Source organism: Calypte anna, chromosome 3 (genome assembly GCF_003957555.1).
Source record: "Calypte anna isolate BGI_N300 chromosome 3, bCalAnn1_v1.p, whole genome shotgun sequence".
NCBI lineage: Eukaryota > Metazoa > Chordata > Aves > Apodiformes > Trochilidae > Calypte > Calypte anna.
The window spans coordinates 8711908-8729283 of NC_044246.1; the positions used below are offsets into that span (position 1 = coordinate 8711908).

At 39.4% G+C, this 17376-nt stretch overlaps 1 protein-coding gene across 1 annotated transcript in view; it reads right to left on the bottom strand.

Moving 5' to 3' along the window:
- Positions 1 to 8073, bottom strand: part of PLD5 (phospholipase D family member 5) — a 147406-nt gene extending 139333 nt beyond the window's left edge. The window contains 1 exon segment of the mRNA XM_030447941.1: positions 7888 to 8073. Coding sequence (XP_030303801.1) covers positions 7888 to 8073 — 186 coding nt within the window.
- Positions 8074 to 17376: the final 9303 nt, after the last annotated feature.

Genomic DNA, 17376 nt, shown 5'->3' on the forward strand with positions numbered 1-17376 from the left:
GGTAAAAGTCTCTATCTTCAGAGAACATAGCAAAGAAGCATTTCTGAAAATGCCATTCTGATATTTCTTTGTGCAGGGCTAGATATTATCTACACAGTCAAATTACACAATGCATTGATCGGAGCAAAATAAGCCAAAGCCTTATAAAAACATTCGAATTCTGTGTTATATTTGGAAAGCCTTTATAAAAAGTGAAAGAATCCTGACATTAAAGCCTTTTAAGAATTAAAAAAATAAAAAATAAAAAATTAAAAACCAGACAGTTGCTTTTTGATGGAAAACCAACAACAAAAAGTTCATAACCTAACAAAAACTAATTTCTGAATAAATTAATCCATTTCACTGCCACCAGTATGTCATTTATTCCCTCTATTCCTCCTTCTCCTGAGGTTTGTTAATCTTTGGCATGAGTTGGTCTCGTTTCCATCTTCAGATAGTCTGGGAGAAGATGGCTTTCACTGCAGTATTTTAGCATTCCTTGTTCTGAAATGGAAAGAAGGCCTAAGCTAGACGTACATTCAGCTACACTGGATATCCTCTACAGACTGTGGAGTCATTGCATTTGTGAGGAGATATTCCCTAAGGATGGTTTTCCTAGTGTCTTAAGTATTTCTGCTATCTTTAAAAGTGTTAGTGCTGATGGTCTGCTATAATACAAAAGCAGGGCTGACTGCAGAGTGTTTGCATAACAGAAACAGAGATAAAGTTGCAAGTTTCTGAAGCTGCTGTTTCAAAATTCTTAAGCAAGGATGGTCAATGCTGACAAAAAGAAAGATGACAGTAACAAAAAATAATTTGGATTTTCATTAAGGCTGTAAAGGCACAGAAGTGAAAACCACTCTTTCTATATCTTCACTGAAGTAGCATCTGGAACAAACATAACCTAAGTTATGTTCAGAAATAGAACATAACTTTTGTTCAGAAAATAGAAAAAAAGTTGTGGATGTCTTGAATTAAATTTATACATGCATATATGAAACAATTTTAAATGCAGCTTTGAAACTTCAAGTTGTTTTGTGGTTTTGTGCAACATGAAGCCAGACACTAGAAATGAAGTGTGTTACAGTGGTGTGACTCTCAAATATTTTAATTCTAGCTCAAAGTGACTGGTGTTGAAACCATCAGAACAGATGCATTAGAATAATGCAAGGTTGAAAGATTTTTTTGTATGTCAGAGAAAGAAGAGTAGCTTCTTAGACAGTATAATGGGCTTACATGGCTAAGTTTTGATAGAGGTGGAGGCTGCAGGACTGGCCTTTGTGAGACCAGGGGCTGCCCCCATGTTGGACATAGCTAATTCCAGCTGGCTCCAAGACAGATTCACCACTTCCAAAGCTGGGAACATCAACAGTGATGATGGCACCTCTGTCAAGAACATACTTAATAAAGGGCAAAAACTTGGGATAGCAGCTGCATGAGAGGGGTGAGAAAAATGGAGACAAACAGCCCTGTAGACACCAAAGCCAGTGAAGGAGAAGGGGAAGAAGGTGTTCCAGAGCAGAGATTCCCCTGATGCCAGTGAAGAGCATGTGGAAGTAGAATGTCCCCCTGTAGCCCACAGAAGATCTCACCAGAGCAGATACCCACACTTCAGCCCAGAACCTCACCCTGGAGCATGGGGATAGGAGGATGCACCCTGAAAGAAGCTGCAGTCTGTGTTGTTTCTATATGTGAGAAAGGTTCTGGTAGGACCTCTGGTCTGGGGTGAGGAGCCCATGCAGGAACTGCAGCCCATGGGGGACCCACACTGGAGCCGTCCATACCTGAAGGACTGTCCCCCATGGAAAGGACTCATACCAGGGAAGTTCTTGAAAAGCTGCAGCCTGCAGGAAGGACCCACATTGCAAGTTTGACAAAGGTTGAATCCCATGGGAATGACCTTACACCAGGGAAACAACATGAGAAGGAAAGAGAGACAGAGGCAAAGTGTTATGAACTGATTGCAACCTGCATTCCAAATACTCTGTGCTACTCAAGGGATTGGGGGAAGGGTGGGAGAAAAGCCAGGAATGAAAGACTGGAATTCAGCCTGGAAAAAAGTGAGGAGATTTAGTCTTGTCTGTTTCTCACTATTTTATCCTATTTTGAATTTGCAACAAATGAAATTAATTTCCCTGAGCCCATTTTGCCTATGACAGTAATTGCTGAGTGATCTTCCTATCTTTATCTCAAGCTACAAGATGTTTTATCTCGTTTTCTTCCCCTGCCTGTTGAGAAGGGGAAGTGAGAGAGTGGCTTAGCGGGCAGCTGGCAGACAACCAAAGTTTGCCCACCACAGAGACAGAAAAAAATGGACTATTAGTTATCATATTATCACTGCTTTGCAATACAAAAATTACTTTTATGTGTGGTAACAACTGATATTGATTATTCTTTACCCCTCCAACTGTCAAGATTTTAAATTCACCATAAGATTTACAAAATAAACTGGTTTTGATTTTCTGCCCTAAAATGCTATTCAGTATTTTCTCAACACCGTTCAATTATTTTGGTCACATTTTCCACTTAATTTTTATTTTCTCTAATTATGTATGTCTACTGAACTGTCCTAGAGAAAGACACCTTCAAGGTAAAGAGCATTTCAGCAGAAGAATCCCTCCTCACAGTCTGTCAGCAGATAAGCAAACAGCAGGCTACTACTTCAGCCAGAACCTTGTTGTACCACAGCTGTGGGTAGGCAAACACAAATATCAGTCTTCTGCTGAGAAAAAGCAGAAGACCCTCTACTTAATGGAGATTGTTCCTTTCATTTTAATGATGAAATCTAAATATAGATAGCTATCTCCAGGACCAGAGAAACATTTAGAGCTGTAATCTCTAACCATGCCATCAAAAAGCTACAAATCCTGGAAAACAACTCTTTGGAATCCTCCAGTTTTTCCTCACTTCTCAACCTTACATTGTACACTCCACTCTTTTTGGTAACTGTCATTATTCCAGATGACAAATTATCTGTATCTGCTTAATGCAAAAGGCTGTCAGTTCATTTAACTCAAAAGAGCCATGTATTTACATTTACTGCAAGACAGGGGCTGCTTTGGGGATGTGTGTAATGACTTTTTGTATTCTGGTTTACATCCTTTTACCGTTCTCTCTTAAGTTAAAGTTCTTGGCTCTGTCCAGCAAGTGATTTGGCTTGACTGATTTCTCTTGTCACTTGCTTTACATCATACTGTGTTCACACCTCCTTTGTTTATGTGTTACAGGTTATAGCTATGTACATGGTGTCTTCCACCATCTTTAGGATGTAAAATGCTGAAACCTATAAATCTGTCCTCTGCTGTTTACCAACTGTGCTAATTTAAGCACAAGAGTAGAAATACAATTTTAAACTGTTGCACATTGTAGTGAAATGAGGCAACCAGGTGCCACTAATTGCCAGGTAGGGCCCACCCTAATCAGGCACAGGTGGGCTTAACACAAGCTCACGCCCACTACCTGGCAATTAGTGGCACCTGGTTGCCTCATTTCACTACAGGACATTGTTGGGGTTTTTTTAAGAATTTCTGTATTGTAAGAAATAGAACTATTAGTTTCTGAATAATTAACTGGCAGAATTGGATTTGGGATTTCAACTTTTATAAAGAATAAATAAAATAATGAATAAAAGTTATATTTTATTTCTGATTTGGTCATGAAACACTGAGAAATGCCACAGCCATGCTTGTAGGGCAGCACTGTAAATGGGATTAGGCCTAATATTTGCATGTTAGATATCTGCCTCTGTTGCAATGTGACATTGCCCTCCCTCTACCTCATAGCCTCTTTTCTCTCTGGATAGAAAAGGGACAGAAATATGCAGATCAGCTGCATAACATCAACTGGTCAAGTCAACTCTCATAACAGCAAGAGCACTTAAAATCTGAAAATCCCAATGTTGCCTTCACTACCAGTCTGAACTTCAGTAAAAATAAGAGGAATTATCAGTAACTTCTCCCAGTTATGATAATACTAAAGCTACTAAAGCTACAGAAAATGACACTGTTCTGGTACTAGGTCTCCCAAAAAGTTAAAATCATCAAATGATAGAATGGTTTGGGTTAAAAGGGACCTTAAAGATCATCAAGATCCAACCCCCCTGCATGGGCAGGGACACCTCCCACTAGATCAGGTTGCTCAAGGTCCCATCCAGTCTGGCCTTGAACATGTTCAGGGAGAGTGCCCTAAAGCAGTTTCTTAAAAAAAATTTTTGAAATGTTGTAACATGATAAAGTAAACAATTAAATTTAAAAGTTATTAAAGAAAGACCACCATTTCTTCTTCAAGAAGGAATACCTGTATTCTTCATAAAAATAATATATGCTTGATGTGTATCTGTTGTAGCTGAAAAAGGATATCTGTTCTGCTTTTGGCCTAAATTTTGACTATTTAAAATTAAGTTCCCTAGAATTCTTTGCTGAGGTAGGAGGAAAGCAGTTATAGAGTACTCCTCATTACTGATGGATAAAAAGACATGATGGAGAGCTGCTGTAAATTGAACCAGACATTTGTTAACTCCCACCAGCTAAAGGCTCTTTCTCCTCATCAATACCCCCTTCTTTTCCTCTGAACCAATTCATGTATCATTCAAAAAGGCAACACCAGGCATATAAACAACAAAAAAAAACACCCCACTGTACAAAAGGGGATAAAGAATATTTCACACAACAGTTTTCACTCCAACACAACAGGAAGACAAAAGCAACCAGCTGAAGAAGATGCTTAGAATCTGAACAGTCTCAGTTTTGCAGGAATTTCATCCAGAGGTTTGCAACATTGCTGCTGTCATACCTACAATGTCAAAGTTCCTCACACCTCTAGTAATTGCCTCTATTAAAAGTATGGCTCTTTGACCTGTTACTTACAGCACACATGTACACTGAGGTCTCATTGCAGCAGAAATCCCTCACTGACCTATCTTTAAACACGTAAATTTAATCCATTTAATCTTAAATAAAAGCTTGAGTTCACAAAAAACACAAACAAAACCAAAAAACAAACAAAAACCAACCAACCAAACAAAAACAAAACAGGGGAAACAAAAGTGAGTTGTGTTCAGATCTTGTATGGCATAAATTGTATTACTGGCACTTGGCAAAAGATACCCCACAGAAACAATGAGCTAGTGAGGAGACACTGCATTAAGAACCACTTGAAGATCAATCAATTAGTAAGACTCCAGAAATATGTTCCAGATTTTTACTTCCTCTATGGTCAGTCAACAATTAAGTATTGAACGATTTTAAAGAAACTGTATCTGTGCAACCAAACTAGTTCTGTTCCCTTAGAAGAAATATGGTAACATTTGAATTTTTAACCTCTTCACCACACTTTTCAAACTGAGATCTGTTGAAAAACAAAAGGAAACAAAAAACAAATCCACACCAAACTCCACAACTTTTTAACAATTTTGAAATCTAGAAACAAACTGCATGTAAGAACTTTGCAGTCTGTCCATGCATACCTTGACTGACACTATAACCCTCTTCTGCCTATATCTGTCATTACATAGCATCAAATTTATGACCACATACGTTCAAAATGAGCACCTACATGAATGCTCACTGGGTATTTTGATTTTCTTTGTAGGTATTAAGTAACATGATTATCTCAGAGGGAGCTGCAGTGAAATGCTGTTCATGTCCCCCATCCACCTCATGAAGTTTGTATCCAGTTGCCCAATACTGGCCATAAGCTATCATATGTCAATGACTATACCATTCAAAATTATGCATCTCAAATTGATCTGTTTGTTTTGTGGAGTGAAAGACTCCACAAAAGAAATAACTTATTTGGCAAGAAAACACTCAAGACCCTCACTGCAAATAGAAAATAACCTTTCTCTAAAAATTGTATAAGCAAAATATAATCTAGAAAATAACAGGTATTTTATTTATATCCATTAAGGGGAACTGTGCAATAGCCTGTCTGTTATAACACTCGTGAGTAATGCAGTTACCTTAAACCATAAAAACACAATATTTTCATATAGATACTGTTGGCATATTTAATGTACTGCAGGGCATTCACAATAAATGTCAATGAAATAAACACCTCATGGGAAGCAAGCAATATCAGTGTTCCAATTTTTTTCTTTACATTGTTCATATAAGCTCTGGGAATAAAAATAACCAGATCAAATGAGAGGGAAACCCCCAGAAGAACATGCACTCATCCCAAACTGATTACAGAAAAAGCTTTTCATACTAATGCTGCAGAGTTATTGAAGATTACTATTGTAGCAAACTACTGACTTCATAAAAAAAAAATGAACAAACAAAACAATGAAAACCAACAAAACCACACACAAAATAAAGGGTTTGCACTTGTAACCTTCAAAGAGATTAATGGCTGTTTTCCTTGTCCATGCTAATATTGTGGTTTGATGTAAAATACAGATATCTGAATATGCTAATAGCCACCAGAATGTTAGTTATCTATCAAAATACTGACAGATTATTTCCCCTGACATGAACAATCATTCATTTGATGACATTTGAGCACATGTAGCAAAAACCTGTTACAAAAGCCAGAGCTCAGATTCCTGTGTTTCTATGTTTTAGCCATCAGCTGTACTGAGGTAGGGAGCTGACCTTTCTTCTTGATTCACAATAGTAGAATTCTGACAAGCTTACCACTGGGAAGCCTTGTTGTTAGTGTGAAGAATCACAAAAACATGTGTAAGAAGACAGACAGGTCTGAATGCCTTTCTCAACATTTGAAACGTGGTATTCCCAACAGTTCATCAGTTCTTGTCATTTCCCATTAGTGTAAACAACTCAAGTTTAAGATTTCACTAACAGGGATAAAATACTGTGCAGACTAGTGGGAAGGGAGGGTAATACCCCATGAAATAGTTGACAGAGGAGCTGTTTTGTTTTCACCTTTAAAGAATTCTACTGTGCCATCTAGGATTTTAATGTAATAAAGGTGATCTACCCTTGTAATGTGACTATTTCTACCCAAAGGGACTTCAGGTGGTTACACCACAAGATATATTTTTCTGTCCATCTCCAAGCCAAAGTAACTGTGATTGCAAATTACTCACTAATGTGAAGAATGGCAGACTTGCATTATGCAAACCCATCCATATTCTTCTGCATTCCTGTAAATGCAGCTGCTTCCCAGTTTTGATTGGACAGTAAGTGGGTTTTGCCTGATTAGCTGTTCTGAAAACTCTTATACAGTATGCAGGTCATCTCAGCTAATTTCCTTGCTGTTAGAAGTAACATGAAAAATGCTTTCAAACATCATCTGAGACAGGAATACTTAGAAGCACCTTAAATTCTCATAAAATATTCACTAGAGCTATCCACAGTATTGGTACTGTTGTAGTCCCAAACACACTTAGTTAAGTCATGTACTACTGCTGCAGGAAGAGCTGTCTTGAGGGAAATCTCCTCTGCCCCACAAAGACTGAGTATTTTCAAAGTCCCATGCACACAGAAGAAGAAAAAGAAGGGGGGGAGGGAGATCAAAGCTAAAATTGTAAAAAGCTATTTTCTTTTAGCTATTCTAGAACTACATTATAATCACAGTGAGATAAATGCTCTAACCTCCATCTGCACCACCCCAATCTTTCTCCTCCCACATCAGGGCTGAATTTGCAGGAACAGAAGAATCCATAAGTAAGAACATTAAAAAATATTTCCAGTTAGGAAAAGACTTGTATGTGGTTTGGAAACAGTACTGACATCCTATTAACCTCAGATTTGACCAGTCTGGGACCGCTAGGTAGCTCCTTTCTCTACTATTTGGGAAATGCCATGCCCAATTATTGGAGCATCACTTTTCTTCTGGAGTCCAAGCTGGTAGGGAGGTAGCCTAACATAGCACCTAGACGGAGGTCGAGAAAGAATTTTTATTTTTATTTTTTTTTAAAGAAGGGGGAAATAGAAGCTGGCTTACGTGCTCCAGTTTGTCTTTCCTCCTCAGCCAGACACTGGCACTGTAGTCCTGCTGCTTGACAGTGCTGTAGAAGTTCGCACCTACTCTGGTGAGGCTTGGGGAAGGCTCCCTGGGTCTGCTCTTCAGTCTCATCTGCTCGAAGCCCTCATGGGGGGATGAGGAGAGCCAGTCATGCCTGACTTCCATCTTGACATGACAAGGCAAAGTCCAAGGAAAAGATCAGAGGAAATTAAGAGGCACTAGACAAAGAGGATCCAGAAGAGAACAGGATGGAGGAAGGAGAGAGGAAAAAATAATAATTAAAAAAAAAAAATTGAAAATAGGAAACGGGACAAAAAGGAGAAATAAAAACGCAGGAGGAGTGGAGGGACAAGGAGAGGCTGCAGGTATGAGTGAGGAGCGGACTGGGAGACATGAAAGGGCACTCGAGAAAGAAGCCACTCCAAGATGCCGCTGCTTGTTGCCCTCGCCGCCAGCAAGCTGCAGTCCAGGACCGGCGCAGCGGGAAGCGGCTGCTGGAGGCTCTGCCGGGACGGAGGAGCAGGGGGCAGAGGGAGCTCGGGTGGGGCCGCTGCCTCCCGCCCGCCTGCAGGTTGGCGCAGTGGAGGGGCCGCCGCCCACCGGGGGATGAAGCCGGCTCCTCCTCCTCCTCCCCCGCCTCCCACTCCCCGGCAGCCACCTTCGGGGAAGCAGAAAGCCGCACGGCAGAGCCCAGCTTTGGCCTCTAGGAAAGCTGCTGCCTCCTCCCGGGGTGTCAGGCGGCTCCCCGCGCCCCTGGTGAAGTTCATTCGTCCCCACTCCCCCTCATCCCGGTGGACGCCGACTCGTTTTCCCGGACCATCCTCGGGGCTCGGCAGCCAGTTGCCACTCCCTCTCCTGGAAGCCTTTGTCCGAGCTCCCAACCGGGGGGCTCCTGGGGTGCCGCCTCCCCGCTCTGCCCAGGGTGGGATGCGCCCTGGCCCCGCCGCGCTGAGCGGGACCTGCGGGCATGGGGGGCACCGCTGTCACCCCTTGTCGCCACCCTGTCGAGGGCAGGGGCTCTTGGTGCTCTGAAGCGTAACCTGGCCAAACTGCTGGTCCTTTCCCCGGGGCAGGTAGGAGCTCGCCTCCTCTGATCGGGGAGCGGGCAGGAGCCCCGGGTCGGGTCCCGCCTGAAAAGCTTCACCCGGGCAGCTGCTCACCCAGCGCCTGACCTCAGAAGTCGCATCCCTGCACAATATCGCTCTACAGCTGTCTCAGATGGAAAATATCACTGGAGTACCCGCACCATTAGCTATCTTACACTCCAGTATTTGTTTCATAGAATAAAAGCTGTTTTGGGTTGGTTTCTGTAGTCCACTGATGATCTCTTTTAGTAGAAGTTATGTGTTGCTATTTAGTTCCAACTTGTTTCAGTAGAAAAAAGGAGTTTCCTTCTTCACACTGTGAAAAGCCACCTCACGCACTGCCCACACACTCTGCAAAGCTATATTAGGCATAGATAAGAAAACTTTCTCACACAACACCAAGAAATAATTATTGGAGCTCAGAACAGCATTTCAGTTTCTGGTGAATATTTTCTGGCAGAGAATTTGTAATTTGCCAGAGAGCTAAACCAGTGCAGTTACTGAGACAAAGTGATACTGCACCAAAAATCTCCACTTGAATCCAATTAACTGAAAACATCCTTTGAACTGTAAAACAGCTCGTTCAGACTAGTTGTAGAGAGCATTGTATAAGAGCTCTCTGCTAACCACTTGGTCTGGTGTGAATTCTACTGCCACCTGATAAAAAGGCAGGTTTAAAATATCCCTCTGTTTGGGCTCAAGATGCATTACTGCAAAATATACAGAAACCAGACAAATAACAACATTTTTAATTTCAAATGTCTAAGTATAAAGGCAAAACTCATATCACACCTCAAAATTCGGGATTATTATTAACAGGTAGTAAGAAGTACTTTCCTGAAATTCTGGAAAATAAACTGAAAAGTAGCAGGAGTTTGGTAGGAACAGCAAATAAAGCATTTTTCTCAAAAATGGAAAAGGCAATTTTGTAATAGCTACCTAAATACTACCAAAAAAAAAAAAAAAGCTAACCAACCAACCAAACAAAAAAACATAGCAATTAATAAAAAGGACTTTCAGATTTATTTTTAAGAATTTTTGCTCTAATTTCTTCAATTACTGGAGTACATCTGGGCGTTTCCAATGTTGCTCATACACACTCACAATACATGAAGCAAAAATTTGACCATTTGACTCTACTCCATGCAGTATGCACCTGAAGGCACTGAAATTCAAGGTATGGCACATCACAGCTGCAGTAGTTTTAAGCTCATCAGTATAACTTGATTAAAAGCCTATTGAACTGAACTTTAGCTGTAGATGCCCATTTATGACTGGTATATGCTCATAGATGCACTTTATACCAAAGGACTGAAATACATGCAAACATTCAGTCCAAAAAACAAACAAAAAGCAACCAAACAACAGCAAAACAAAACAAACAAACCTGACCACCAAATGAAAAGGCTTCTGAGTTTCTTCAAATATGCTATCAGGACGCTGTTATTAGAAAAAGCCTATGTGTGCTGTAAATAAGGATATCCTATGTGTGTGTTTTGCATAAGAAGTTTCATATAGTTTCTTTATTAGCCTATAAAGCACTTCAACCATTTCCTTATTCCTCTGGATTTCTTGCTTATGCTTCTTGCAGATTTTAAAGAAGTTTTAGCAGCACTCTGCAGTTGCCACCTGCTTTCCTCCCAATCCCTGAACACTATGGCAGACCAGAATCAATATGACACTGTACTCTAATAATATACATTGTCCCTTCCCTCCATATATGTTGTTTTGATTTTTTTAAACTTATCTTTTTTGTAAAGTTAGTTGATCTTACTTTCCCTACCTATGCTATCAGAAGCCTTTGCATCTATCCAAAAGAGTCACACATTGAAATACTGAAGTTTCTTTTCATTCCTAGGCTGTAAAGTGAGTTTGCTCATCTTTCCAAACACCTTCCTGTTTAGCACCTAAGTGTGCTGCATGTGCCTTTCTACTAGCACTGCTGCCAACATTAGTATTACCCCAGCCCTATTCTAATTAGGAAAGAGAGAGAAAAGGAAAAAAGAAGCATGGATAAGTCTATTAACCCTATAAGTAAGCTATGCTTACTCAGCCTTTGCTGCTTCCTAACTCCAATCAGGAAAGAAGATCTAGAGTGGGAAAACAGTCTGATAACTAGGAATGTTTGTTTTCATAAAAATTTTACTCAGGCAAAGTAACAAGCTAAGAATACAATGTCAGTCCTTAGTGAATACATGGTCAGTGATCTATTTTGAAAAGAGTTAAACATTTGTTCCCAGATTTTCTCTTAAAGTTTATTTCCAGATTGGACCTATGAGAAAAAATGGAGTTTGTTCAAGCCACAAGCACAAGTATATCGACCAGCTTAATTCAGAGTTAATTTAACTTCGTAAAATCCAGTTAGTTTTGTAATAGGTCAGGAATTCCAACTGGCTGTATGAACTGGATTAAACCACTGTCTCTTTCATGCAGTTTTCAGCATTAACAAAAAACCTGTTGGTGTGAAGTCCCATTGCTTCCACAGCCAGGTGACTGTGGCATCAAGGAGCACATATTACAAACATCCTGCTTACATCATTAGCAATAAATGAAAGTCCTGTGTATCACAGCATGATTTTACTTAACCATGCACAGTTTTCTCTTAGTCATTGCCCATCTATCTCGTCTACCCAAGACTCAGAGAAACTTTGTACAGGAAATCTACAAAACTTCTCCTTTTCTATATCAACAGGATGAATGCTGCCAGGAGCAGAGTAAACTCAGGCCACTGCCAAGAGAATAATCAGGATGCAAGTGGAAACTTTTGTTAGGCAAGTGTAGGTACGACTACAATAATTCATTTTGTTTTAAAGACAGCTGTTCCTAATTTCTTTACACTTTTTCTTTTTAATTGGTGAAGGATTCTAGCCATACAACACATATACAAGAGTGTTAGATCTTTTGTCAACGATTGCCATATACCTAGAAATAAAAAAAACAGCCTCCTATAGCAAAACTTCATTATGGACAGCTAATAAACATGCATGCACCTGTAATACATTCAAGGCCTTCTTACAAGGCACTAATTTATGCTACAGAGCTGGACTGAACACAAGCCCTGGCCCATTTTTCAGAATTTACTACACCTGATCAAACCAGCAGGCAGCAATTGCCTGCAGGCTTCAGCTGGTGTGCAGTTGGAGGGCTCAGACTGCCACCAGCTTCAATAGCAGCACTGCTCCTGGCAGCCAGGCAGAAAGGTGACTGCCACCTTCTTACCCAGCTCAGCTGAACTTGCTTTCTCCTCTAGGAATTGCCAACAAAACTCAGCTGGGGAGATCTTTGCAGTCTCCCAATGACACTGTCACCTCCCAGATTAAATTACCAGTCTTTCAAACAGCTTTAGAATTACCAAACCATCAGATCCTGTCTCCTAGAAGCATCTTCCAGTCACTGAAATATGAGTTCACCATAGGGAAGGACCAGAGAGGGGAAAAAGCAGGAAACACAAACCAAACCCCAGAAAATAAAAATAAAGAGATATTTCCTATAGTGTGATCTCCTACAGTGCACAAGGTCAGAATAGTAAAACTTACTAGATGAGAAGTAGGAGAACAGTAACTAGAGTGCTGCAAGGAGAGCTATTAATACATTTTGCATTGTTTTCTCCCATCATATTCAATGCAATTTTTGTATAGAATATCTGTATCTTTGGTTTACAGGCAGGAATTGTAGTCACAAGTATCTAATAGTAGGACTGAAGCTAAGATGTACCTATGGATTTGAAGTTGGAGGTACTTTAGATTTCACATTATTGACATATCAGACACCTACCTCAGAAATAACACAGAAACATTGTCCAATACTGACAATGTTCCTTGCATTACTCTCCCTAAATCTTTCTGGATGCAGCTATTAACCAGACTCTGTGTCTCTTATCTCAAATTTTACCCCTTAACTCTTTTTCTTAGCATAACTGCTGAAGTTAAAAATAAAAACCAAGACCACACACAAAACAGCCACCTGTTAGGAACATGATTGCTCAAAACATCTTCCCTCTGTCAGATCTGGTTAAAATCAGCCACACTTTTCAGAACATATCAGTCTGAGACTGACAGAAAAATAGGATTATTATATTTTTCCTTTAGAAAAAATACCCAATAGATTAACTAATCCTCTCAAAGTAAAAGATTAACCTGCAAATATCATCAACATTTCCAAAAACGCTGAACTCCAGGGCTAGAATTTTTTCCTGTGGTATCCTTTGCACCTCCATATAATATAAGAAGCCACTGAGCTGGCCCCTTGGGTCAGTCACATGCTGGATGCATACCAGTGTGGACTGGGATGCTCTCACTTTCACCAGGGATGTGACAGAGTATATGATATCTTTCACCTCACAGCCAACTCTCTATGAACTGGATGTTCTTCTGTATGTACTTCTCTCCCTTTCTTCTCTCTTTGATCCCTCCCTCCCTCCACATCCATCTACATCGTGCCAAAGAACTTTTTCAACTCTGGGCCTCAAAAATTTTGTACAGACAAGTTTTTATCCTGCATCTTAAAATAACATTCATTAGGGGCACATACTAATGGGGCCAGATTCTGTCCTCCATTACACCTAGCTGTCCTCACTGGAGTCACAAGACAAAAATAATTGAATAAAGAAGGTGTAACCAGGGGGCAAAATTTGGCCTACATTTATTTAAAATAAATCTACAGCAAGCAGTTCCTGTCCCCCTCCCCTGGGAATTAAACCCTTTACATTTGTGTGAAGGGCATTATCTTTTTTTTTGGTTATTTATTGAGTAGGTTCACATGCACCTCAGCTTGGGTTCTCCATGCTGAGTTTGTCTGGTTGGTGTAGCTAAGTACAATAGGCTGACTGCTGACAAGATCTAAGCTCTTGAGTGCATTTGCCTGAAATGAGTACTTACAAGTGTTCCAGAAGACTGATAGTCAGCAGAGGAAGAATACTGTAAGGGACATTTCTTCCAGTGAACTGGAACTGAAAGAACAGCAGGTGAGGGATCAATGCCAACAGAAGGAGGGATCTCCAGGGACATAGGAAAGCTATTTCACTATTATTTTCAACATATCCATGAATTATGGTTGGTAACAAGGGATATCTTGTCTACATCTGCACAATATAAGGTGTTGGGAGGGAGGAGAGAGAAAAAGTGATTAACCTTTTGTGAATGCTACTACATAAACACCAAAGAAAGTAAAGAAACTCCAATTAGAGTGTTGGGGAGGGAAAACAAAGAAAAAAATGTTTGAGATGGGGGTTTTTGTGTGTGGCTTTATTGGTAGGGCTAGATAGGGAGGAAAGAACAGGCTCTAACACTGATACTTCCCCCAAGGATATTCTCACAATGCATTAATATAGGAAAAAGGAAGAAATGTGTTCTAAAAAGGATAAAACAGAATGGAGACTTTTCTTTTTAAAATAACAAAGTACTCTGTAGTGTACATTGTACTTGCTCAGGAAAATATTCAATAATAATAAGCACTGCATCAGGAAGTATTCAAAGATTTCTCTTACATAGAAAACTCTTTTTTCCCCTATTAAATCTTCTTTGCATGAAATGAGAGAATATACTTTTAAATAATTTAAATTTTTTTATGCAGAAATTTGTGTGCCTCAAAATTATTCATCAACATGTTCTACCTAATTTCATAACACATAAATTTTGAGAAACTATTTCTCTGATGCAAAGAAAAAGGCCCTAACTTATAACTTCCCCTTGGAAATTAGCACAACACTTCCTGCTCAATAATGATAAGCTGTAAGCTTGAGAGGCTTTAACAGAAACTCCTTCCTAACTGCAAGAGAACTTGGAAGTAAAAATAATTAATCTTTATATGTACTAATCTATGTTTTATAGATGCAGTAGATATAAAACAATTTGCACCTAAGTGTTTTAAAGCATTTGGATACTGGCTTCCAGTGAAGGACAGGTGAAAGGGTCATTATTTACTGCAGACTTTCTCACTGAGAGCAGGAAAAAAGTTATGTCACAAACCTCATAACTTTTCCCTCAAAAGAGACATGTCCTATTACATCAGAAATCAGACTTGTGCAACCAGAAAGGAGTATATTGATGTAACAGAACCTAAAAGAAGTTTAAATTAGATTCATAAGACAATATGACATGAGTTCCTTAGCTTCATACTTATCTTTGTACTCTGATACAGCTGATCAGAATTAGGGTGATTGTCTGTCAGTCAGAGCAGCTGTATACAGAGGGGCAGAGTGAGAGGACAAGGTTCACACATGTTGCAGGAGAGAGTAAGGGAAGGGGCAGCAGCCTGGATTTAGAGTGGTTTAACTTATGGGGAACCATCTCTTTAGAAATATATGTACCTTATGTAAAGCTTTACTGACCTATAAGGTTTAGCTTTCTGATTAGCATTTCAGGAAAAGCTTTTTAAAGGTTAGTATTCAACAGTGGCTGGCATACATATAGCATAAGTACAATGTAAATAAATTGCAGGCACTTTCACGTTCAGTTTTGCTGGCACAGAGACCTTGGGACTTTCTGCCTCTCGAGTTCTCTATCTAAATAGACAAGACAGAGATTGGAAAAAGAAAGGAAGCAATAATATTCCAATTTAGTGGGTACAATTTGAGATAAAAAGAATGTGACAAGCCAGAAGTTATAAGTAGCCTATAACAGGCCTAAAGATTGAGATAAAATCTCCTGGAATGCATTCCACTATTTAGCCAGAGGGTGAACCATGCTTTTGTGTTAGTCATTAAACACTAAAAATGAAATTTCAACCCACTGGTTGTGTAGTAAAAGATTTTATTATTTTTCTGCTAGGGCTTTACTACCACACCAGTGAGGCACTTAAAATACCACAGACATGCTGCCAGACTACTGTGTATTCAACTGGACTTGATGATGTTCATTATGTGATTTTGACAGCTGCATTACAGACTTCCTCACACTCTTGTATGTTTTACAGTCATGATACTATTTCAAAAAGAAGTCTGAAAAAAACACAGAATGAAGGAGCAGTAATGTACAAAAAAACCAAGTGTTATTTGTAAGGAAAGGAAGAGGTAAGAAGTCATAATTATCAGTGCCAAATGGTAACAGGAAAAAAATATATTATAATAAAATGGTGATAAGAAGCAGGCAATATGGACCTGCCTGTGAGATGTAACACCAGGCAAAGGTGAAAATGGTGCTCAGGTACTAGGAAGGTGCATCTATCTTGACAGTCTGAAAACAATATAACTGAGGCACATCCTAGATTAAAACTTTATTTCAAAGTGGAATACTGATCATCATCAAGGCCTAGGAATTATTATGAATGTTTAAGATATACTGCATTACCCTTTCCTGAAAACTGGTGGTGGTGCATATGACTCCTTTGCACAAAAAGAATTACATTAAGCCTTGAGATGTTCAGCAAGTGCTTCCCTGACACATTGCCTCATTTCAAAGATAAGTATGAGACAGACATCTGATCTACTTATTTTGCTTTCCTCTGTCAATATAAACTTTTTCATGCAGAGAACATTTGCAATTCTGATAGTCCTGAGGAAAAGGTAGGCAAGACTGATGCAGTATCTTAGTGTTTAGTAGGTATACTGGGTTATTTTTCTTTGTTTCATTTCCAGTGAATTTTCAGTTACTTCCCTTTTATAAAATATTGAATTGTACTCATAAAATGAAAAATATGCTACTATAGCTATGTTCAGCATATATAAAAAAAGAAGCTAAAAAACCAGAAGCAGTTACAGCCCTTCCACTGAGTTTATCATGAGTTCACATTTTGCCAAATTGTGTGCTAACATAACTGCACAATGGTAATTAAATACCAGTTTTACATCTGGGTCACAAAAATCTCATTTCCTTTAGAGGCACAGTAGAAAGATAACATAACCCAAATCTGCAACTAATCACCAGTGGCTCCAGTGAAACTTCCACAGAATCATTAAAGTACTGAGCAAGGAAGACCTTAAGTCTCCTTAAGATCATCTCTGTCTTCCACAGTAATGATACCAGAAAATTGCCTCAGATTCTCTTTAATGTAGAGTTTCATGGCCTTGCCTTCATGTAAGGAGATTCTATAGCATCCCTCAGTTGCCTTTGCCAGTGCCTATACTTTGAAAGAGCTTATTAGTATTTAAGCCTGAATCTGATTTGCTATGAATTCTCTTTTTTTTTTTCAGCAAGTGCATACCATGTCTCCTGATGACTTCACTCAGCTCTCCCTTTTAAACAAAACTGCTTTTACTTTTTTTCTCTCAAGGTAGATGTATTCTAAATCTCTTTTTCTTAATTAGTGTTCTCTTTTTTTAGTTACTTCAGTTGGTTTATATCTTCTCTAACATGGTGTCAAAGACCTTATGTGGTGCTTCAGCTCAGACCTTGTATCCTATCACTGGCCACCTGAGAGAGGGGAGATCAGTACCTCCCCTGCTATG